The sequence below is a fragment of the Ooceraea biroi genome, chromosome 10 (genome assembly GCF_003672135.1).
Source record: "Ooceraea biroi isolate clonal line C1 chromosome 10, Obir_v5.4, whole genome shotgun sequence".
Taxonomy (NCBI): domain Eukaryota; kingdom Metazoa; phylum Arthropoda; class Insecta; order Hymenoptera; family Formicidae; genus Ooceraea; species Ooceraea biroi.
Window position 1 is genome coordinate 12,902,490 of NC_039515.1, and position 23,688 is coordinate 12,926,177.

General features: G+C 28.9%; 6 protein-coding genes and 2 long non-coding RNA genes across 39 annotated transcripts in view; 2 read left to right on the forward strand and 6 right to left on the reverse strand.

Annotated features, from left to right (window-relative positions):
* The window catches only part of LOC105286029 (mannosyl-oligosaccharide alpha-1,2-mannosidase IA), a 738,960-nt gene that overhangs the window by 216,761 nt on the left and 498,511 nt on the right, over window positions 1-23,688 (reverse strand). The gene's annotated exons all lie outside the window — the stretch shown is intronic.
* LOC105285750 overlaps window positions 1-23,688 on the forward strand; it is a 249,063-nt gene that overhangs the window by 150,121 nt on the left and 75,254 nt on the right. The window lies entirely within an intron of this gene.
* On the reverse strand, window positions 159-3,158 carry LOC105284602. The gene is made up of 9 exons (XM_026973014.1): window positions 2,829-3,158; window positions 2,394-2,513; window positions 2,179-2,296; window positions 1,744-2,005; window positions 1,558-1,674; window positions 953-1,043; window positions 744-889; window positions 416-548; window positions 159-326 (listed from the first exon to the last, which is right to left on the reverse strand). The coding sequence occupies exons 1-9, from the start codon at window positions 2,970-2,972 to the stop codon at window positions 276-278; spliced, it is 1,182 nt and encodes a 393-aa protein (XP_026828815.1). The 5' UTR covers window positions 2,973-3,158; the 3' UTR covers window positions 159-275.
* Window positions 3,817-6,637, reverse strand: LOC113561439. Of its 2 annotated transcripts, XM_026973012.1 has the most exons (9): window positions 6,483-6,637; window positions 6,048-6,167; window positions 5,833-5,950; window positions 5,398-5,659; window positions 5,212-5,328; window positions 4,607-4,697; window positions 4,398-4,543; window positions 4,070-4,202; window positions 3,817-3,980 (listed from the first exon to the last, which is right to left on the reverse strand). In XM_026973012.1, exons 1-9 carry the CDS (start codon window positions 6,624-6,626, stop codon window positions 3,930-3,932), a joined length of 1,182 nt encoding a protein of 393 aa, XP_026828813.1. In that variant the 5' UTR covers window positions 6,627-6,637; the 3' UTR covers window positions 3,817-3,929. The 2 variants fall into 2 exon arrangements, with proteins under 2 accessions (XP_026828813.1, XP_026828814.1); XM_026973013.1 differs by lacking the exon at window positions 6,048-6,167.
* On the forward strand, window positions 6,993-8,570 carry LOC113562729. The gene is made up of 3 exons (XR_003407133.1): window positions 6,993-7,112; window positions 7,201-8,301; window positions 8,445-8,570. It is a non-coding gene; the product is annotated as an uncharacterized LOC113562729 (long non-coding RNA).
* Window positions 8,329-11,682, reverse strand: LOC105285732. Its single transcript, XM_026973006.1, has 9 exons — window positions 11,175-11,682; window positions 10,751-10,870; window positions 10,536-10,653; window positions 10,101-10,362; window positions 9,915-10,031; window positions 9,124-9,214; window positions 8,915-9,060; window positions 8,587-8,719; window positions 8,329-8,497 (listed from the first exon to the last, which is right to left on the reverse strand). The coding sequence occupies exons 1-9, from the start codon at window positions 11,316-11,318 to the stop codon at window positions 8,441-8,443; spliced, it is 1,188 nt and encodes a 395-aa protein (XP_026828807.1). The 5' UTR covers window positions 11,319-11,682; the 3' UTR covers window positions 8,329-8,440.
* Window positions 11,789-15,267, reverse strand: LOC105285733. The gene is made up of 9 exons (XM_020033741.2): window positions 15,024-15,267; window positions 14,446-14,565; window positions 14,210-14,327; window positions 13,796-14,057; window positions 13,612-13,728; window positions 12,967-13,057; window positions 12,755-12,900; window positions 12,407-12,539; window positions 11,789-12,319 (listed from the first exon to the last, which is right to left on the reverse strand). The coding sequence occupies exons 1-9, from the start codon at window positions 15,246-15,248 to the stop codon at window positions 12,269-12,271; spliced, it is 1,263 nt and encodes a 420-aa protein (XP_019889300.1). The 5' UTR covers window positions 15,249-15,267; the 3' UTR covers window positions 11,789-12,268.
* Window positions 15,863-23,413, reverse strand: LOC105285734 (odorant receptor 9a). 3 transcript variants are annotated; one of them, XM_011350161.3, is made up of 9 exons: window positions 19,712-23,413; window positions 19,361-19,480; window positions 19,143-19,260; window positions 18,652-18,913; window positions 18,463-18,579; window positions 17,761-17,851; window positions 17,554-17,699; window positions 17,159-17,291; window positions 15,863-17,075 (listed from the first exon to the last, which is right to left on the reverse strand). In XM_011350161.3, exons 1-9 carry the CDS (start codon window positions 19,853-19,855, stop codon window positions 17,025-17,027), a joined length of 1,182 nt encoding a protein of 393 aa, XP_011348463.1. In that variant the 5' UTR covers window positions 19,856-23,413; the 3' UTR covers window positions 15,863-17,024. The 3 variants fall into 3 exon arrangements, with proteins under 3 accessions (XP_011348463.1, XP_026828802.1, XP_011348461.1); XM_026973001.1 differs by having other exon boundaries at window positions 18,652-18,739; window positions 19,361-19,492; XM_011350159.3 differs by having other exon boundaries at window positions 19,361-19,492.

The following is a 23,688-nucleotide window of genomic DNA, read 5'->3' on the forward strand; positions in this document are numbered from 1 at the left end:
GTTTCTCATACGGTATCTTTTAACTAATAGATGAACTTACGTGTTCTCATGCCTTGCCATATCTTAAGCAGTTAAGATTGTAGAAAAAATAATTCTAACATAATATGTATACATGCAAAAAGAAGGTGAATAATTCACATTCACAATACAAGTATGTTCGCACGCAATGGTCTAAGAGTTATATTTAATAAATTTGTACTAACTCTATACTACTTATGCTAAATTGATTGAGCTACATATATGGTTACTAATACATTTTGGTTTTCAGTTTCCTATTATCGCGTCGAATAAATTACTGTGAAATAAGATATTGCTGAACTAGCAAGCTGAAAACATAGTTCGTTTATGACACACAGAAATATTCATTAAGTTCATATTTCTTAAATTCTCTTTCCTTATTGAGTTTTTATTTTACCGTAACAAAACCTTCTAAAGACGCCACAAATATATTCCCACATGTCAAAGTGATTTTTGCTATTGCCCTTTGCATTACGAATAATACCAGTTTCTGTATACGAAACGGTGATGCATACCACAATCCATTATAACTGTAATTATTTAATATATTAACATAATGTAAAATCAATGTGTATCTGATCCAAAGAATAAAAGTCGTATTGTTTTTCCAATGTAAGTAAGAGTGCATAAAATTTGCACTATAACAAATAAGTTATCATAGAATTATTTTATATTGACAGAAAGAAAAAAAACACATATCTAGGAGTATAAAACATGAAACTTACGTTGCATCAAATATTTGTATTCCATGATACTGTACAATTTCTCCGCCATAATTAATTATAAACATGTAGCCAAAGTGGGCCACTATTGATACAAGAACTGCATATAATTCAGCAAAATCAGTGTTAACTGTTATTATTTGAAACAACTACAACACAAAGTTACTTAGAGAATACTTCGGGGATAAAAAATAAGAGAAAGCATAACTTACATGGAAAAGATTAAAACTTAAGGAGCTAACTCCGATCAAAATCAGAATAGTAAACGTCACCGTAAAACTCGATATTGAAAGCTCAATATAGCTTAAAACAGTAATTAGATTTTGTAATTGTCACAATATTAATATAAAACCGTATACTTTGAGAGTACATGTAATAATCATACAATATGATTTTATGACACTTATAATTAATGATAATTGTTTAATTCTATAGTTCATATATCATTCATAGATATATAGCATACTATTAAAAATATGTATTATAATGTATTATCGCAATAAATTGCAAGTATATTTTAAAATTAATCTTTTCACATTTTTTCCACTTTCCGAACGACTTATATTTTTCTTAATGCAGTCTCAACGCTTCTTTCGTATATTATATTTATGTAAGAAAGACAGTATCAAAATTATATAAAAAGAGTGCATTTTTGTAATAAAGTATTATATGTACACTAAAATATAATTACTCTAATAAATATGTAATCATAATGATAAAGTTTTGATACTATAATAAAACTTATAGCATAGTAAAAAGTAACATGAGAAATAGAATATCACAAGCAGTAGTAAAATAGAAATAACTAAATACTAACGCGATGGCCCTTCGATGAATAATAACTACGTGGGCAATCCTCTGATAAAGAAGATATTCCTTTACAGAATTAGGAATCCTTAACACATCCTCTCCAAGTGCATTTTTCATTCGATAGCTATAGAATTCTGCTTAGATATACTTCAATTAAAACAAGCACGTAGGAACTGTATATATTTCCCATTACCTTGCTACTTTAAACAACGCACATGCGTGCAAGATGTACATCATCATAGTTATACTGGTACAACATATCGTGATCACCCTTATATAAGTGGCAGTTATTTCATGGAGTAACATTACCCAGATATATTTTTCCCGGTTAACAAAGTATTCCGTGTTCGCGATAAGTTTCAAAGATCGTGATTTATTTAACGGTGATATAACATCAAGTATCAACGGCAGAAGTTCCACAGTTATGTAACACAATGTGTCAAAATGACAAAACACTGAAAAATTATGTCGAAGTTAAATAAAATTAAATAAATATCCAATTTTCTTATTCTGATGAAGAATGAGCAATATTTACATTATAATCACAAAACAAATGTCATGATATGTAATACGATAACAATAATGTAATATCGCAATATTATTAAGTTACAAAACTTTCTGTTCTTACCAATTGCAACCATTGAAACAAGTTTCACGCTACTGGCATATTGTTTTATAATATCAATTTCCAATTTGCCGTTCAACAAATTCCAGTCATCTCGTATCTGCTCTAGCAGCAGCTTCACCTAATTATGCCATTTTTCCTTACTTTTGAATGCAATAATTTATTTTAAATATTAAAATATATTATATAGATTAAGTGGTTTGTTTAGTTACACTTACATTCTCCGCTTGAATTATAAAAATGCAATACTTTATTGTGACAAAAAGAGTAGGAAATACAAATGTGAAAACTTTAAGAAGAAGATTTATACTATATTGCATTGTCAAAAATGATAGCAACTAGAAATTATATCACATATGTTGTAATTATAAATAAAGTTCTGTATACTAATTATTTCTATTTCTCGAAACCTATTTCTTATATAATAATCTAGCTTATATAGCAAAAGATAAAGTAAAAATATAATTTTCCTACTTTGAAAGTTTATATAACTTATACACATTAAAAAAGCATTATAAAGTTGTTAAAAGGTATGGCAGTGTTATACATACAAGAAATAAATGATAAGAAGGTAATGAAAATATTTGATATACTTAACAATTGCTGTTATTTAAAACAATCACCAGAATGACGATGCATACAGTTTCGCATACCTGAACGATAATGTATCCTGAAAGAATACCAAGAAATAGTACTTTTCGTAGTCGAGCAAAATTTGTTTGCTGATAAGGCCATAGACCAAGTATCTTAAGGATATTTTCATTGAGTTGGTAATAGCGTTCTTCAATTTCGTGCATCTCGCACGGTTTATGACTATACAATGGTATGGATCTTTACAGTCCGACGTTATTTTTAAAAAATTGTATAACGTATAGTAGAAATTACAACTTATCTGCTTTCGCAGAAGGTAATTTCATTGCATTTTATTTAACAATATACCAATGTAATCATTATTTGAATGTAAGAAAATTGATCCATATTACCACAATTGTATCAATTAGGTATCGATCATCTTAACAGTTACGTTTATTGTGCGGGGTATGGAATATTCATGCGCAGGCGCAGACACGATCTTGACAAGAAAGACATCTTCAGTTGCATTTAAACCGTTGGAGAATGTATATCTTTCTTTACATGACTTTGAAATAGTAGTCGAATAATATGTCAAGTTGCGCATACAAGTTTAACGTACAAACAATATACGTAAGATATTAGCTAACTGATTATACTATAATATCATCTCTCCAATACCATTTTGCCGTGGTTTCCCACTTACCTTTCTTCTTTCTAAGAAAAATTAGAGCTAAACTGATAGAAAAACTTGTAGCAACTGAACTTACTTAACTGTTTAATTGTATGAAATTTGTATTGAAATGACACAAATATAATTTTTTATGCAAAGAATATAGCACAATATGTAACAAAATGAAATTTCGAATCCTATTCATCGCAATACAAAGCCAATAGTTATATGCTTCCACCAGTTTCTCATACGGTATCTTTTAACTAAGAGATGAACTTACGTGTTCTCATGCCTTGCCATATCTTAAGCAGTTAAGATTGTAGAAAAACTAATTCTAACATAATATGTATTTATGCAAAAAGAAGGTGAATAATTCACATTCAAAATACAAGTATGTTCGCACGCAATGGTCTAAGAGTTATATTTAATAAATTTGTACTAACTCTATACTACTTATGCTAAATTGAGCTACATATATGGTTACTAATACATTTTGGTTTTCAGTTTCCTATTATCGCGTCGAATAAATTACTGTGAAATAAGATATTGCTGAACTAGCAAGCTAAAAACACAGATCGTTTATGACACACAGAAATGTTCATTAAGTTCATATTTCTTAAATTCTCTTTCCTTATTGAGTTTTTATTTTACCGTAACAAAACCTTCTAAAGACGCCACAAATATATTCCCACATGTCAAAGTGATTTTTACTATTGCCCTTTGCATTACGAATAATACCAGTTTCTGTATACAAAACGGTGATGCATACCACAATCCATTATAACTGTAATTATTTAATATATTAACATAATGTAAAATCAATGTGTATCTGATCCAAAGAATAAAAGTCGTATTGTTTTTCCAATGTAAGTAAGAGTGCATAAATTTTGCACTGTGAAAAATAGGTTATCATAGAATTATTTTATATTGACAGAAAGAAAAAAAACACATATCTAGGAGTATAAAACATGAAACTTACGTTGCATCAAATATTTGTATTCCATGATTCTGTACAATTTCTCCGCCATAATTAATTATAAACATGTAGCCAAAGTGGGCCACTATTGATACAAGAACTGCATATAATTCAGCAAAATCAGTGTTAACTGTTATTATTTGAAACAACTACAACACAAAGTTACTTAGAGAATACTTCGGGGATAAAAAATAAGAGAAAGCATAACTTACATGGAAAAGATTAAAACTTAAGGAACTAACTCCGACCAAAATCAGAATAGTAAACGCCACCGTAAAACTCGATATTGGAAGCTCAATAAAGCTTAAAACAGTAATTAGATTTTGTAATTGTCACAATATTAATATAAAACCGTATACTTTGAGAGTACATGTAATAATCATACAATATGATTTTATGACACTTATAATTAATGATAATTGTTTAATTCTATAGTTCATATATCATTCATAGATATATAGCATACTATTAAAAATATGTATTATAATGTATTATCGCAATAAATTGCAAGTATATTTTAAAATTAATCTTTTCACATTTTTTCCACTTTCCGAACGACTTATATTTTTCTTAATGCAGTCTCAACGCTTCTTTCGTATATTATATTTATGTAAGAAAGACAGTATCAAAATTATATAAAAAGAGTGCATTTTTGTAATAAAGTATTATATGTACACTAAAATATAATTACTCTAATAAATATGTAATCATAATGATAAAGTTTTGATACTATAATAAAACTTATAGCATAGTAAAAAGTAACATGAGAAATAGAATATCACAAGCAGTAGTAAAATAGAAATAACTAAATACTAACGCGATGGCCCTTCGATGAATAATAACTACGTGGGCAATCCTCTGATAAAGAAGATATTCCTTTACAGAATTAGGAATCCTTAACACATCCTCTCCAAGTGCATTTTTCATTCGATAGCTATAGAATTCTGCTTAGATATACTTCAATTAAAACAAGCACGTAGGAACTGTATATATTTCCCATTACCTTGCTACTTTAAACAACGCACATGCGTGCAAGATGTACATCATCATAGTTATACTGGTACAACATATCGTGATCACCCTTATATAAGTGGCAGTTATTTCATGGAGTAACATTACCCAGATATATTTTTCCCGGTTAACAAAGTATTCCGTGTTCGCGATAAGTTTCAAAGATCGTGATTTATTTAACGGTGATATAACATCAAGTATCAACGGCAGAAGTTCCACAGTTATGTAACACAATGTGTCAAAATGACAAAACACTGAAAAATTATGTCGAAGTTAAATAAAATTAAATAAATATCCAATTTTCTTATTCTGATGAAGAATGAGCAATATTTACATTATAATCACAAAACAAATGTCATGATATGTAATACGATAACAATAATGTAATATCGCAATATTATTAAGTTACAAAACTTTCTGTTCTTACCAATTGCAACCATTGAAACAAGTTTCACGCTACTGGCATATTGTTTTATAATATCAATTTCCAATTTGCCGTTCAACAAATTCCAGTCATCTCGTATCTGCTCTAGCAGCAGCTTCACCTAATTATGCCATTTTTCCTTACTTTTGAATGCAATAATTTATTTTAAATATTAAAATATATTATATAGATTAAGTGGTTTGTTTAGTTACACTTACATTCTCCGCTTGAATTATAAAAATGCAATACTTTATTGTGACAAAAAGAGTAGGAAATACAAATGTGAAAACTTTAAGAAGAAGATTTATACTATATTGCATTGTCAAAAATGATAGCAACTAGAAATTATATCACATATGTTGTAATTATAAATAAAGTTCTGTATACTAATTATTTCTATTTCTCGAAACCTATTTCTTATATAATAATCTAGCTTATATAGCAAAAGATAAAGTAAAAATATAATTTTCCTATTTTGAAAGTTTATATAACTTATACACATTAAAAAAGTATTATAAAGTTGTTAAAAGGTAAGGCAATGTTATACATACAAGAAATAAATGATAAGAAGGTAATGAAAATATTTGATGTACTTAACAATTGCTGTTATTTAAAACAATCACCAGAATGACGATGCATACAGTTTCGCATACCTGAACGATAATGTATCCTGAAAGAATACCAAGAAATAGTACTTTTCGTAGTCGAGCAAAATTTGATTGCTGATAAGGCCATAGACCAAGTATCTTAAGGATATTTTCATTGAGTTGGTAATAGCGTTCTTCAATTTCATGCATCTCGCACGGTTTATGACTATACAATGGTATGGATTTTTACAGTCCGACGTTATTTTTAAAAAATTGTATAACGTATAGTAGAAATTACAACTTATCTGCTTTCGCAGAAGGTAATTTCATTGCATTTTATTTAACAATATACCAATGTAATCATTATTTGAATGTAAGAAAATTGATCCATATTACCACAATTGTATCAATTAGGTATCGATCATCTTAACAGTTACGTTTATTGTGCGGGGTATGGAATATTCATGCGCAGGCGCAGACACGATCTTGACAAGAAAGACATCTTCAGTTGCATTTAAACCGTTGGAGAATGTATATCTTTCTTTACATGACTTTGAAATAGTAGTCGAATAATATGTCAAGTTGCGCATACAAGTGTAAGTTTAACGTACAAACAATAATACGTAACAATATACGACATGTTTCTGTGGCGAACTGTGTGAATCTTTGTTCGTAATTCTTTGTCATTTTCTGCCAGTAAGTGGACACTTTTACTTATTGAGTGGTTTCTCTAAGCTATTGTAACGTTAAAAATAATTCTTTTCTTTATTGTTGTATCTTTTAGAAAGTGACTTTCTATTTAATTTTGACCTGAAGAGGACCGGAAGCCTGGCCTAAATGTAGTTTTTCCCAATAAAGTTTGCCAGTTTGGTCGACAATTTAACTCTATCCTTGGAATATACGTAAGATATTAGCTAAATGATTATACTATAGTATTATCTCTCCAATACCATTTTGCCGTGGTTTGCCATTTACGTTTCTTCTTCTTAAGAAAATATTAGAGCTAAAATGATAAAAAAAACTTGGAGCAACATAAGGTAAATGTCCAATGATTGGACTAATAAGAAAGCACGATCAAATTTACATTTTTATTAATAAATAATTAATGGAAGTACTAAGAAGGCTAATGTTTATATGAAACTTTAGTTTTTCAGGTATCGGAAAATAACAGGAAATAAAATAATTAATAAATGTAGATTATAATTTTAATGAAATATTAAACAATGTCATTTGTACCAATAATTGAACTGAGAAACAAGTTATGCTCTAATTACCGAATAAGACAGACCCAATAATTGAATGCATAATAATATTAAACATTGCATGTATATGTGCAATTTTCAAAAATAACTCGAAACTATAGACACTATATCTTATTCAAGGTGGTAAGAAATTAAATACAAATGTGACTGTCCTTGTAATATTCAGATGAATAATTTTTTCGGAGATTTACAGTCAACTTATATCTTTTTATATTTTACTTCCATAAAAAGAAATGTCAGATATTCTTTTAAATATATAATTTTGTCTCATTTACTGACAAGCATCTTAATAAACACAAATGTATTATTAATTATTCAATCATTGGCACATGTTCAATTACTAGGACGTTTACCTTAATTAACTGTTTAATTGTATGAAATTTGTATTGAAACGACACTAATATAATTTTTTATGCAAAGAATATAGCACAATATGTAACAAAATGAAATTTCGAATCCTATTCATCGCAATACAAAGCCAATAGTTATATGCTTCCACCAGTTTCTCATACGGTATCTTTTAACTAAGAGATGAACTTACGTGTTCTCATGCCTTGCCATATCTTAAGCAGTTAAGATTGTAGAAAAACTAATTCTAACATATGTATACAAGCAAAAAGAAGGTGAATAATTCACATTCACAGTACAAGTATGTTCGCACGCAATGGTCTAAGAGTTATATTTAATAAAATTGTAATAACTGTATGCTACTTATGCTAAATTAATTGAGCTACATATATGGGTACTAATAAAGTTTTGTTTTCAGTTTCCTCGCGTCGAATAAATTACTGTGAAATAAGATATTGCTGAACTAGCAAGCTGAAAACACAGTTCGTTTATGACATACAGAACTGTTCATTAAGATCATATTTATTAAATTCTGTTTGCTTATTGAGTTCTTATCTTACCGTAACAAAACCTTCCAAAGACGCCACAAATATATTCCCACATGTCAAATTGATTTTTACTATTGCCCTTTGCATTATGAATAATACCAGTTTCTGTATACGAAACGGCGATGCGTACCACAATCCATTATAACTGTAATTATTTAATATATTAACATAATGTAAAATCAATGTATAACTGATAAAAATAATAAAAGTCGTATTGCTTTTACAATATAAGTAAGAGTGCATAAATTTTGCACTGTGAAAAATAGGTTATCATAGAATTATTTTATAGTGACAGTAAAGAATAAAACACATATCCAGGAGTATAAACCATTAAACTTACGTTGCTTCAAATACTTGTATTCCATGATTCTGCACAATTTCTCCGCCATAATTAATTATAAACATGTAGCCAAAGTGGGCCACTATTGATATAAGAACTGCATATAATTCAGCAAAATCAGTGTTAACTGTTATTATTTGAAACAACTACAACACAAAGTTACTTAGAGAATACTTCGGGGATAAAAAATAAGAGAAAGCATAACTTACATGGAACAGATTAAAACTTAAGGAGCTAACTCCGATCAAAATCAGAATAGTGAACGTCACCGTAAAACTCGATATCCAAAGCTCAATATAGCTTGAAACATTAATTGGATTTTGTAATTGTCACATTATTAATATAAAAACGTATACTTTGAGAGTATATGTAATAATCATACAATATGATTTTTACAATGATTACTACTACGACAATGACACTATGATTTTTATTACTGATAAGTGTTTAATTCTATCCTTCATGTATCATTCATAGATATATATCATACTATTAAAAATATTTATAATGTATTATCGTAATAAATTGCAAGTATATCGTAAAAGTAATCTTTTCACATTTTTTCCACTTTACGATCGACTTTTATTTATCGACTTAATGCTTTCTCAACGCTTTTTTCTTATATTATATTTAAGGAAGACATTATAAACATTATATTAAAACATATTTTTGTTTAATGAAATATAATACCATTTTGTAATAAAGTAGAATTATATTTTATTATATGTATAATAAAATATTATATGTATAATTAAATATAATGTATAATAAAATATAATTTAATAAAAATTCATATCAAAAATTGATCATTATGATATTTATTAGAGTAATTATATTTTATTATATGTATAATAAAATATAATTACTCTAAGAAATATCATAATGATCAATTTTTGATATGAATTTTTGATACTATAATAAAACTTATAGCATAGTAAAAAGTAACATGAGAAATAGAATATCACAAGCACTATTAAAATAGAAATAACTAAATACTAACGCGATGGCTCTTCGATGAATAATAACTACGTGCGCAATCCTCTGATAAAGAAGATATTCCTTTAGAGAATTAGGAATCACTAGCACATCCTCTCCAAGTGCATTTTTCATTCGATAGCTATAGAATTCTGCTTAGATATACTTTAATTAAACCAAGCACTTAGGAACTGTATATATTTCCCATTACCTTGCTACTTTAAACAGCGCACATGCGTGCAAGATGTACATCATAATAGTTACACTGGTACAACATACCGTGATCACTCTTATATAAATAGCAGTTATTTCATGGAGTAACATTACCCAGATATATTTTTCCCGGTTAACAAAGTATTCCGTGTTCGCGATAAGTTTCAAAGATCGTGATTTATTTAACGGTGATATAACATCAAGTATCAACGGCAGAAGTTCCACTGTTACGTAACACAATGTGTCAAAATGACAAAATACTGAAAAAATTATGTCGAAGTTAAATACAATTAAATAAATTTCCAAGTTCCTTATTCTGATGCAGAATGAGCAAGATTTACATAATAATCACTAAAACATGTCATGGTATATAGTACGATAACGATAATGTAATATCGCAGTATTATTAAGTTGTAAAACTTTCTGTTCTTACCAATTGCAATCATTGAAATAAGTCTCACACTACTAGCATATTGTTTTATAATATCAATTTCCAATTTGCCGTTCAACAAATTCCAGTCATCTCGTATCTGCTCTAACAGCAGCTTCACCTAATTATGCCATTTTTCCTTACTTTTGAATGCAATAATTTATTTTAAATGTTACAATATATTATATAGATTAATTAGTTTGTTTAGGTACACTTACATTCTCCGCTTGAGTTATAAAAATGCAATACTTTATTGTGACAAAAAGAGTAGGAAATACAAATGTGAAAATTTTAAGAAGAAGATTTACACTAAATTGCATTGTCAAAAATGATAGCAACTAGAAATTATATCAAATATGTTGTAATTATAAATAAGTTCTGTATACTAATTATTTCTATTTCTCTAAACCTATTTCCTATATAATAAAATAGCAAAAGATAAATTAAAAATATAATTTTTCTATTTTGAATGTTTATATAACTCACACAATAAAAAAATATTATAAAGTTGTTAAAAGGTATGGCAATGTTATACATACAAGAAATAAAGAATAAGAAGATAATGAAAATATTTGATATACTTAACAATTGCTGTTATTTAAATACAATCACGAGAATGACGATGCATACAGTGTCGCATACCTGAACGATAATGTATCCTGAAAGAATACCAAGAAATAGTACTTTTCGTAGTCGAGCAAAATTTGATTGCTGATAAGGCCATAGACCAAGTATCTTAAGAAAATTTTGATTGATTTGGTAATAGTGTTCTTCAATTTCATGCATCTCGCACGGCTTATGACTATACAATAGTATGGATCTTTACATTCTGACGTTATTTTTAAAAACTTTTACGTACATTAGAAATTACAACTTATCTGCTTTCGCAGAAGGGAATTACATTGCATTTTATTTAACAATGTACCATTTTATTTAACAATATACCAATGTAATCATTGTTTGGATGTAAGAAAATTGATCCACATTATCGCAATTGCTTCAATTTGAGGTATCGATTACCTTAAGAACGACGTTTGTTGCGTGGAGTAAAGAATATTCTTGTTGAGGAGTCTTCAGTTGCATTTGAAACATCACAGAGGATGCGTTTTTCCCTTTATATCTAACTTTGAAGTATTATGAGAATCATAAGTCAATTGTGTACATGTTTAGGTATACAAACAGTAGAAATAGAATATAAGGTAAATAAGTATACTATAGAGTATTTTATTTCTTCTATCTTTTGCTATTTTACTTGATTTTCTTTTTTCTTTCTAAAGAAATATCAGAGCTTAAATAGTTGCAATAACATGTAGCAACATAATTAGTCATTCAATTGTACCGAAGTTGTATTAAAAGGACATTCATTTTATTTCTTATATAATGAGCATTGTACAATATTTGAAAAAGATACATATATAAAATATAAATGTAGTTTTGTTTTTATTCATCGCAAGGCAAAGCCAATAGTTACATGCTACAACCATTTTCACTCGGTTAAAAATGTTCTATACTGGTGGGTAACTATATATATAAATTTTGTAACAAAATTATACTCCATCATATTGTTTATTATACAATTAAAAAGAGGGTAAATAATTACACATTTTTATAATATAACTATTCTCGCTCGCAAATGGTCTCTGCGTTTTATTTAATAAATTTATAATAAGTGAACGCTGGTTATGTCAATATGATAAAGCTGAGGTTGTTAATAAGCTTGTATGTACAATTGTCTATTATCGCGTTGAATAAATTACTGCGAAATAGGATAGTGCTGAACTAGTAAGCTGAAAACGCAACATATTGAAATGTTTATTAAATTCGTATTTAGTATATTCCACTTTTTGTTATTGAGAGAACTGTTTTAAGTTTACCGTAAGAAAACCTTCTAAGGACGCAATAAACATATGTCCACATGTCAAATTGACTTTCACTATTGCCCTTTGCAGTACAAATAATATCAATTTTTGCGTCCGCGGCGGGGCTGCGTACCACAATCCGTTATAACTATAATTATTTAAACATAATATAAGATTAATTCAAAGAGTAATTCAAGGGAATAAACTTGTGTCGCTTGCATAATATAATTGACGACATGTATAATGTGTACTTTAAAAAAAAAGTCATAGAGCAACTTTGTATTGATTTTAAAGAATAAAAGCTATAATTATAGATACAATTATAATATGTATACATTCAATGATAGTGCAAAACACACTTACGTTGCTTCAAATACTTGCATTCCATGATTCTGCATTATTTCTCCGCCGTAATTGATGACAAACATATAACTAAAGTGAGCCACTACTGATACAAAAACTGCATATAGTTCGACAAAGTCAGTGCTAACTGTCAGTACTTGGAACAACTATAATACAAGGTTGCTTAGAGAATAATTCAGAATTAAGTAAAATAGAAGAAGAGCAAAACCTACATGGAAAAGATTAACACTTAAGGAGCAAATTCCAATCAAAATCAGAATAGTAAGCGTCACCGTAAAACTCGATATCCAAAGCTCGACATACCTTTAACAATTAGATTTTGTTATTGTTATGTTATGGATATAAAAATATATGCTTGAATAGTAAATATAATACATTTGTCATATATTCATAAATATTATATGCACTAGTTCAATAAATATATGAAAATATACTTAATGAACAATTAATATTTTTTAAACTGATAGTAAATGTTTAATTCCTTGCTTTATATATATTGTATATAGGCATGCACCATATTGTTAAAAATACGTAATATGGATTAATGACATAAATTGCAAGTACATCTTAAAATTAATGTTTACACGAATGGGCATAATTTATATTTTTTTTTCATTTTGTGATTGAGCCTTAATGCGTACTTCACGCTTGTTTTCTACAATGCATTTCGGAAAGACATTATAAAAATGACCAAAAACCATGTTTTTTATATAAAATGTGATTATTCTAACAAGTACGTAACCATATGTGATAAGATTTCGCAATTATAGTAAACTACTTTTAGCAGATTAAAACTGACATAAGAAATAGGATATCACAGATATTACAAAAGGAAGATAGATATATATTGTACTAACGCGATGGCTCTTCGATGAATAAGAACTGCATGTGCAATCCTCTGCTGAAGAAGATATTCCTTTACAGGATTAGGAATCGCTAGCACATTCTCTTGAATTGCGTTTTCTATTCGACAACTGTAGAAATATAATTGGGTATACTTGGATTAAAACAAGTGCATAGAAACTGAATATTTCACTTTACCTTGCTATTTTAAACAGCGCACATGCGTGTAAAATGTACATCATCATTGTTATACCGGTGCAACATAGCGTGATCACTCTTATATAAATGGCAATTATTTCATGGAGTAACGTTACCCAGATATATTTTTCCCGGGTGACAAAATATTCCGTGATCGCGATAGATTTCAAAGTTCGTGATTTATTCAACGGTAATATAACGTCAAGTAGCAACGGCAAATGTTCCAGTATTATGTAACATAATATGTCAAAATGACAAACAACTGTGAGGAAATTGCATTTAACATAAATAAATATTCAATTCTCTTATTCTATTGAAGAATAAGCAATATACACGATAATCAGAAAAAATGTCATGATATGTACGATAACTGTAATCGCAGTATTATTAAGTTACACAAATTCCTGTTCTTACTAATTGCAATCATTGAAATAAGTCTCACACTACTGGCATATTTTTTTATAATATCAATTTCTAATTTGCCTTTCAACAAATTCCAGTCATCTCGTATCCGCTCTAGCAGCAACTTTACCTATTTATGCCATTTTCCCTTACTTTTGGGTAAAACATAATTTATTTGATAAATGTTGTAACAACATATTATAGACTAATTTGTATATACATAGATTAGTTTGTTTAGTTACACTTACGTTGTCCGCTTTAATTATAAAAATGCAATATTTTATTATGACAAAAAATGTAGGACCTACATATGTCAGAATCTTGAGAAGGAGACTTACACTAAATTGCATTGTCAAAAATGATAGCAACTGGAAATCATAATATCATAAACAGGTTGTAATCATAAATTATTTCTATCTAATTTTGATTATTTGTATATTTCTATCTTTCTAACGTAAAACTATATTTGATAAAATAATGAAAGATGAATAAAATGTCGTCTTTTTTTTATTTTAAATGTTTATATATATAGTTGATACAATAAAAATATAGTTATAAAATTGTTAATGTATACAATATTACTTAAAAAATAAATGATAAAAAGATCATGAAAATTAGTGATATATCAAAAATTTGAGGCTTTCGCGGTAATTATTAGTTATTACTATCAGCATTGATTTTCAGACTGAAACCGCGTTTTCTTTAGTTCTAAAGTGACAGAAACGCGGCTTCAACCCGGAAACCAAAATATAATTAGTGATATATTTAACAATTGCTTATTATTTAGATACAATCATGAGAATAATGATGCACAGAGTTTTTTTACCTGAGCAATAACGTATCCTGAAAGAATACCAAGAAATAGTACTTTTCGTATTAGAGTAAAATAAGATTGCTGATAAGGCCATAGGCCAAGCAGTTTAAGAAGATTTTGATTCATTTGGTAATAACGTTCTTCAATCTCGTGCATCTCGCCCGGTGTATGATGAAACAATGATACGTATCTTTCACATTTCGACATTGCTTCTTTTTTAACTTTTCTATACACCATAAATTATGGATAGCTTATATCCTTTCGCAGAAGGTAGATACTTTATATTCTATTTAACAACATCCCAATGTAATCATTATTTGGATGTAAGAAAATTGATCCACATTATCGCAATTGCTTCAATTTGAAGTATCGATTATCTTAAATGCGATGTTTCTTGCGTGAAATAAGAAATATTCTTGAGCATATGGAATAATAATCGTGAGGTGAAAAAAAATTTCATTTGTATTCGGAACATTATACAAAATATGTTTTTCCCTTTGCATTAGACTTTAAAATATTGGGCAGATCGCAAAGCCAAGTGCGTACATATTTTGTAACAAATATAAATAAAATGTAAGCTAAATAATTATACTACAGTATTTCCTTCTTTCTATCTTTTGTTATTTGCTATTTTACATGATATGTTTTCCTTCTAAAGAAATATGAGTACTTAAATGGCTGCAAAAACTTGTATCGATATAATTAAATTTAATTGTTTAATTTGAAAGCTGAATTAAAAGAATGCAAATATAATTTCTTATATATACAATGAAAAATTGGATTTAATTTAAATCTATTTATATTACATGTATCTTCATTACAAATTTATTTATATTAAATTTTCAGTTTTATTTTTATCTTTCTCATTGCATTAATAAAAGAATGAGCATAAAGTTTTGTTACTTATATTGACTGTCAGACAAAAGTGCAATATTTTACTCTTACAAAAAAATTAAAAAATACGAATGATTAAATTCTTCAATCGCATGCACATCATACGGTGTACTATCGAAAAATATGATGTAAATTTTTATATTTTCACATTCTGTTAAAATAGGTAAATGTTAAGATTAGGACTGACTTTATGACCTTAATTTATTAATAACTTTTTAATAAATAATAAGTGACGCCTAAAACATTTAGAAGTTAGTCAGGGCCATGTCCTTGACAATATATGTCAAGTGATTGAAATCAGTGAGGTCGTCCCTAATCTTAATATTTACCTTAGAATATTCTCCGCACCATCAATTGTATAGAGTCCACGATCAATAAAGTTAAATGTTAAAATTAGGAGTACAAATGTAATGCCCGTAAAAAAAGAAGTTCTATTATTTTAACAGTACGCCAATGTAACGGTATTATATGAATATAAGCAAGTTGGATCACAAATTATATCAATTACCTCAATTGTTTTCAACTGAGACATCGATTTCTTAGAAACTACTTATGTTTCTTTATCGCGCGAAATAAAGAACGTTCTTCCGCAGATGATTTAGATGACAAAGAGAACTTTACTTTTCCAACTTATTTGGATTAGTAGAGGGTGCATTTTCCCCTCTAAATCAGACTTTGTAATATTGCGATCGAGTGTCAAGTGCGTACATATTTACCCATAATTACTATACTCTTTTACCAGAAAAAAATAAAATACAAAAAGGAAATGCTAAAGTTTTCAGAGAATATAGTTTCATAAAATAGTTTGTTCTACGTACTTAAAATAATAGTCAGCTTTAGATTCGAATATCTTTGGAATATATGAAGTAAACAATATAATTCTCTACATATTGTATCCACAATGAATGAATATGAACGAATAAATAAAATTAGTTCGATTTACTATCTATTTACCTTGAATGATTGTCCTGAAATTATATTTTATTATATACATTATATTTAAGTGCATTAATAATTATTTAAGAAATACAACAAAGTATGCACATTAGACAGTTGTGTAAACTTGATAATACTATGTTTCGATTCCAAATAAATCTTTATTTCAAATTTGTTTTTTTTTTAACGCGTAGAATAGATCACTGTGAAATAAGATACTGCTGCATTTACAAGCTAAAAAGAAAATATCTTAAAGTATGCACTGCATTCATATTATCTCATCAATTAATAAATAGACAAAAATATTTTAATTTTACCGTAACAAAACCTTCCAAAGACGCAACAAATATACCGCCGCATATCAAAGTAACTTTCACTGTTGTCTTTTGCATTATAAATAATAGTAATTTCTGCGTACGCAAGGGTGCTGCATACCATAGGCCATTATAACTGTAATTATTTATCAAATAATATTACCGCTGACGTGTAATTTATTAACATCTTAAAATTACGCTGTTTTCGCGATGTAAGAAAAATACATACGAAAGAAGACACATATGATTTATTTTATATTATATATAAAAACTATAAAAATTCATATTCATATTGTTTATGTACGAATATACTATGCTGCTTCTGAAGCATAAATCTATTGGGATATAGTTACAGTCATATCTATTGTTTCAAAGCTATTGTGAAATGTTGCACTTACGTTGCTTCAAATAGTTCCATTCCATGATTCTGGAGTATTTCTCCACCATAATTGACAGCAAACATATAGTTAATATGTAAAGTTACTAACAGAAAAATTACAGATATTTCACCGATATCATACGTAACTGTCATTAGTTGAAGCAACTGTAAAAATAAGTTGCTTGAGGAGTGATTCAGAATGATACAGAGCATAAGCATTACTTACGCGGAAAAGATTGAGACTTAAAGAGATGACACCAAATATAAGCAAAAGAGCGAACGATACCACAAAACTTGACACCGAAAATGAAATAAACCTTTAACAAGAAACTAGTTGTTGCTATTGTTACATTAGGAACATAAAAACTGTAACCATCAATACGTCTACGATCATTTATGGTAATTCCATTAGTTTATTCTCTGTACACTACTCTCGACGCACTACACATTACACATACAGAGTAATCAACATATTAACATGTCTAAATTGCATTTTTAATTGCAGTTAATGCTTAAGCTATAATAGTAGCTGTAATAATAATAGTAACTGCATGTTTTTACGTTTCAGGAGCATATTAAATATCGAAATAGACTTTACGGAAATAAATTTTAAATGCTCCTTAACTTAAATTTTTACACCATTATTTTTAATCCAAATATTTTTCTCAATTTATAATACAAATTTAATGTTTTGTTTAATGCTTATTATTTAAGTTGCATTTAACAAATATATTAAACACATGCATGTACACAAAAACGTTTAATATTAAATATATAATAAACGTTCTGTGGTAAGTTAGGTAAGAATATAGGATTTTATAGTATAACCATTTATAGTATAACCATTTTTAACATATAAAAAATGATAGACAAAATATGATATTTCAGAAAAAGATGTTATGATAGAAATATTGAATTGAATACTAACTGCATGACTCTACGGTGAATAAACACTATGTCTACAATCTTTTGATACAGAAGATATTCCTTTACGGGATTAGACATCGCTAACACGTCCTCCTGAATTGCGTGTTTCATTCGATGACTGTAACAATCTGCTTACTAGGTATATTTCAATTAAAGAAAATGCTTCAGAAATGTATATATTTCGCATTACCTTGCGATTTTTAACAGCGCACATGCGTGCAGGATGTACGTCATAATTGTTAAACCGGTGCTACAAAGCGTCATCACTCCTGTATAAACTGTAAGTATTTCGTGGAGTAGCATTGCGCTAGCATATTTCTCCCGATTGACAAAATATTCCGTGATTGCCATAAGTTTCAATGATCGTGATGTATTTAACGGTACAATAACATCAAGTATCAACGGTAGAAATTGTAATGTTAGATAACACAATATGCCAAAATGGCAGAACACTGAGAGAGTTAAGTTTAATTTGAATTTAGTTATGTAATTCGTACGTTGTTATATAAAATTATTAAAATTAGACTATATAAATTATTTCTATTTTCCTTATTTCATTTAAAAAAATAAGCAAAATGCATAATTATCATAAAACATGTACTGACATATGCGATAACTATAATAAATTATTACAGTAATATGAAATTAAGAGTATCTATATACATATAATATATCTCTTACCTATCCCATATATTGTTATAAAGTTTATACTGTCAGCGTACTTTTTTATGATATCAATCTCCGATTTGTCTTGTAACAAATTTAAATCATCTCCAACCTGTCCTATCAACTGCTTTACCTATTCATCCCATTTTTCCTTACTTTTGGGTAAAAAATGGCTTACTATATAAATGTTATAATGATATATAAGATTAAGTACTTTAGTTTATTGTACTCACTTTGTCTGCCTGAATGACAAACGTGCAATATTTTATTATGACTAAAAGAGTGGGAAATACAAGTGACAAAATTCTGAGAAGGAGACCTGTACTGAATCGCATTGTAAAAAATGCTAATAACTGAAAAAAATGCTGTAGATACTTATCAATTATAAATTATTAGTTATAATTATATTCAAAAAGTATTATAAAATTATAGATGTATAAACAAATGTCGCATAAATTATATGATAAGAGGAAATGGACAAATAAAATATATACTTATATTGACGTTTTTAAGGATTATTACTATTGTATTGTATTATATTTTTGAATAATCATGAAAGTCATTGCAACTGTGGTTAAAAATACCTGAACAATAATAAACGTAGAAAGAATACTGGTAAACAGCACTCTCTGTACTAGAGTAAGATATGATTGTTGATAAGGCCATATGCCAAGCGTCTTCAGAAATATTCGAATGATTTTGTAATAGTGCTCTTCAATTCCATGCATTTCGCACGGCGGATGATTGAACTGTGACGCGAATTTTTACATTTCCTTACTGTTTTTAAAAAAACTTTACACCATAAATTGTGTGGAAGCTCAAAATTACTAAATCATAAGCTTTTCTCCCTCCCTATAGGAATAAGTATTTTAAAAAAGAAGTCATATTTTATTAACAGCAGGTCAATATATGACGGTGTTTTATGGATATAAGCAAATTGGACTTGAAATTATCTCAATTGCGTCAATTGTCTTAAACTGAGACATCGATTTCTTAGAAACTATCTTTCTTTATCGTGCGAAATAAAGAATGTTCTTGTGCAGACGCATTTAGATGGCAAAGAAAACTTTAGTTTCATTCGGAACATCAGAGGGTGTATTTCCCTTCTACATCAGACTTTGTAATATTGTGCGATCGAGTGTCAAGTACATACTTGTACATGTTTGTCCATAACTACTATCAAGCGACGCGGTAGCGTCGCGACGCCAAGTACACAAAAAGTATATAGCCGCATGAGAAATAGCTGTTTGATACGACACTGGTGCTGCAAACGTCGAGCGCTACCACATTTATTGCATAAAATTAGAAAACTAACAACTTCACGTGAGAATTTTTATTGGTGATTAAATGGAGCATTGGTTAAAAAAAAATAATAAGGGTTTTCTCTTAAAATAATGAATTAGAAGGTTATTTTTATTTATTTCAATTAACTTGTAATTAAATATTAGTGGAGTAATAATTAAAAGGGATGAGAAAGGGGGCGAAGTTGGAAAAAATTTTAACTAGAAGTTTGTTTTAATTCAACAAAATAAAAACAAAGTAACTATGCTTTACCTCTAGGTGGCTTTAGTTAAAGGTGATTTTGTGCGAACTGATTTTGTGGATAGGTAGTTCTAATCGTAGGCAAATTTTCTTAATTTAATTTTATAAAGGTATAACCTCATATATAATTAAGAAAATGTATACATCTAACAAAATACCGTAATAAATCTAAAACGAAGAGTTATTCTTAGGGGACACAGATGAAACATGTACAAAACATTATGTCATTGGTATAAATAAATATTCATAAGGCATAATCTCACATATATAAATAACGAAATCTATGCATCTAAGAATAACAATGATAAATATAAAAGAAGAAATTATTCATCGGAGAAACAGATGGAACATTTACAAATCATGTTATTGGTATCAATAAACATTCATGAGGTAAAGTCTCATAAATAATTAAGAAAATCTGTGCATCTAACGAAACACCGTCGTAAATGTGAAAAGCTAAAGAGAACCTGAGAATTATAAAAGTGACAGAACGTAGAAATCTAACGAAACAACGTGAGAAATAATTAAATTGAAAAAATATAGAAATCCAACAAATCACTATCTCACAATCAGTGGACACATAGAAACACTTGAAAAAAAAACGTCGTATTATTATCGTAACTGTATATAGATACATAATCCCCCCAAAGGGACGAACGATTCCCACGGCTGACTTATATGCGTGCAGTCGCACATCTTACGTACGAGTACGCCGATCGTCCCATAGCCACCTGGTGGCGCCGCGAGTACTACGCTCCCGCTAGCGTATCTATAGACTTTACAATGTAATTAAACATTCGATACACGCAAATGTGCAGCCGGAAGTATTTCCATGGATTCTATCTCGATATGTTACATCATTATAAATTTTATTTATGTAACATACAACTGCTATACAGGTTATACATGCGACCGGTATCTTTTAGTTACTCACCTGACGGCTTTACCTGACGCGGCCGGGTCCGCGGCTGTCATGCCGCTAATTTATTAAAATATAATAATATAGACGATCGACAAGATATGATTGAGAAAGAAATAAAAAACGCTATATGAAACTTCCAATACTATTATAATATACATTTGCTTTAGGCAGAATTGTACAAGTTTACAGTACTCACAATTCACGACGGGAGGTCTTTTACTCTGTCAGCCTTTAGTAGGTAATTATTTTGCAGTCTCAACTGTAACCGTCTACGGATGATAGTATTTTATCAACCGGCGATCCGGCTTCTCGGGAGTTGACTCCTGTTATACCTTAGACAAGCACAGCCATCACAAGAGTGCCACACGGTGATCCTGCTCCTTCGAGCATAGACCGGGTACGGTGCCGTCGGTCATTTGCGCATGCGTTCCTTGCCATCGATGGATCGATGTCAATCGATATTTGATGCTGACAGTCGATATAATTGGGCATACGCCCCTGGTCATCGTCCATCCTCGTCTGTTCTATGGGTGGAAACACACCTCGCTGTTCTCTCTTCGCTCCCGTCCACATCGGTCGCCTTCTCATTGCGTCTCCTTCGTCCACAATTCGGTGACCAGAATTGAGAGAACCTCCCGTTTGTCGAAATATGAGCAGTACAAGGTTTATAGTGCAACAATTCAATAATATAATACAATAATTTAATAATTCATACAACAGTTTCAAAAATCAATGATAACTTTCAATAATTTCAAGAATTTCAATAACATATTAATAGTATATAGAAAAAATATAACCACATATAAACACGAACATTTACCAAATAAATATATATATATAATAAAATATTTACAATATTTGTATTATTATAAATACTTCCGACGAGCCGGATCACGTCGACGTTGGGGGAATAAACTTAACACTGTCACATACACACATATGTAACACTCGTATATAATAGGCATGTCAACGTTCCGATATTTCAGCCGAGGAGAGCTATTTTCGATAATATTTCGTGCGGGCAACAATTTCAGAACTGTCTAACATTAAAATAAAGATATATTCTGGATGTTACTCTCATATCATATAATTAATAAAATCTATGCATAGAACAAAAGACTGGAATAAATGTAACAAGAAAAGTTATTCTTGGAGAAAACAAATAAAACATGTACAAAACATTATATACTTGGTGTAAATAATTAATCATGAGATTTACTCTCGTAATTATATTATAATTTACAAAGTCTATGCATTTAACAAAAATACATAATAAGTCTATACATTTAATAAACATAAAAAAACATAATAAATATGAGAGGAAGAATGATTCTTGCAGGAAATAAATGAAATATTTACAAAACATTATTTGTCGTTCGTTTAAATAATTATTTATGATGTTTAGTATCATATATAATTAACATACTCTATGCATTTAATTTAACAAACAACTTTAATAAACATAAAAAGCTGGGATGGGGTGGGATATCAATGTTATGAACTTGGCAAATTTATAAACTCACTTGTTTAACAAAAACATCATTTAAAATTGCTAATATTTTAGTCGATCAAAACTGGCAAATGTCGATGTTCAGCATATGAAACTTTTCTAACTAAAGCAACTGTGCGCTAACGGGATTTGTTAGACTTAAAACACAGTAATTGTCCTTATTAGAATCGATAAATAAATATGAATAAATTATATCCCTTTAAAAAAATCTTACCTTAAAGGTAAAACAATACGCCAAGAACATAAAAAACAAAAAAAATATGATGAAATCCATAGTTAACTGCCAAGTACCTAGAAGCAATTCAGTTTGAGGATTTGTAATTTGAAATAATACTTGGCGTGCCCGGGTCGCATTGGACATGTAGTCTTCTAAATTTGTACTGCCTTGAGTATTTTCACTAATGACTCATAAATCTTTGTATTTGGTAATATTAACACAAATACATTTACAGTTTTGCACATTAGCAAAGTCATTATAAATATCCCTTTTCATTACTCACTCAATACAAATAATTTACACATAGAGTTTACACAAATTATAGGTAGGACGTACGTTTTAATGCAACCGGGGTACACCAAGTATCAAA

Coding starts and splice junctions, on each gene's coding strand:
- LOC105285732 (XM_026973006.1), bottom strand. CDS start 11,318: ATGCATGAAATTGAAGAACACTATTACCAAATCAATCAAAATTTTCTT. Junction 10,032..10,100: donor GCGCTGTTTAAAGTAGCAAG/GTAATGGGAAAT, acceptor AGAATTCTATAG/CTATCGAATGAAAAATGCAC. Junction 8,498..8,586: donor CTTTGGAAGGTTTTGTTACG/GTAAGATAAGAA, acceptor CTGTGTTTTCAG/CTTGCTAGTTCAGCAATATC.
- LOC105285734 (XM_011350159.3), bottom strand. CDS start 19,855: ATGCATGGAATTGAAGAGCACTATTACAAAATCATTCGAATATTTCTG. Junction 17,700..17,760: donor TAAGTCTCAATCTTTTCCGC/GTAAGTAATGCT, acceptor TTATTTTTACAG/TTGCTTCAACTAATGACAGT. Junction 17,076..17,158: donor CTTTGGAAGGTTTTGTTACG/GTAAAATTAAAA, acceptor TTTTCTTTTTAG/CTTGTAAATGCAGCAGTATC.
- LOC105285733 (XM_020033741.2), bottom strand. CDS start 15,248: ATGGTGTATAGAAAAGTTAAAAAAGAAGCAATGTCGAAATGTGAAAGA. Junction 13,058..13,611: donor ATTCATCGAAGAGCCATCGC/GTTAGTACAATA, acceptor TAATTGTTAAAG/GTATGTCGAGCTTTGGATAT. Junction 12,320..12,406: donor CCTTAGAAGGTTTTCTTACG/GTAAACTTAAAA, acceptor TTGCGTTTTCAG/CTTACTAGTTCAGCACTATC.
- LOC113561439 (XM_026973012.1), bottom strand. CDS start 6,626: ATGCATGAAATTGAAGAACGCTATTACCAACTCAATGAAAATATCCTT. Junction 5,951..6,047: donor TTATAATTCAAGCGGAGAAT/GTAAGTGTAACT, acceptor TGGCATAATTAG/GTGAAGCTGCTGCTAGAGCA. Junction 4,544..4,606: donor TAAGTTTTAATCTTTTCCAT/GTAAGTTATGCT, acceptor TTTGTGTTGTAG/TTGTTTCAAATAATAACAGT.
- LOC105284602 (XM_026973014.1), bottom strand. CDS start 2,972: ATGCACGAAATTGAAGAACGCTATTACCAACTCAATGAAAATATCCTT. Junction 2,297..2,393: donor TTATAATTCAAGCGGAGAAT/GTAAGTGTAACT, acceptor TGGCATAATTAG/GTGAAGCTGCTGCTAGAGCA. Junction 549..743: donor ATACAAATATTTGATGCAAC/GTAAGTTTCATG, acceptor AAATAATTACAG/TTATAATGGATTGTGGTATG.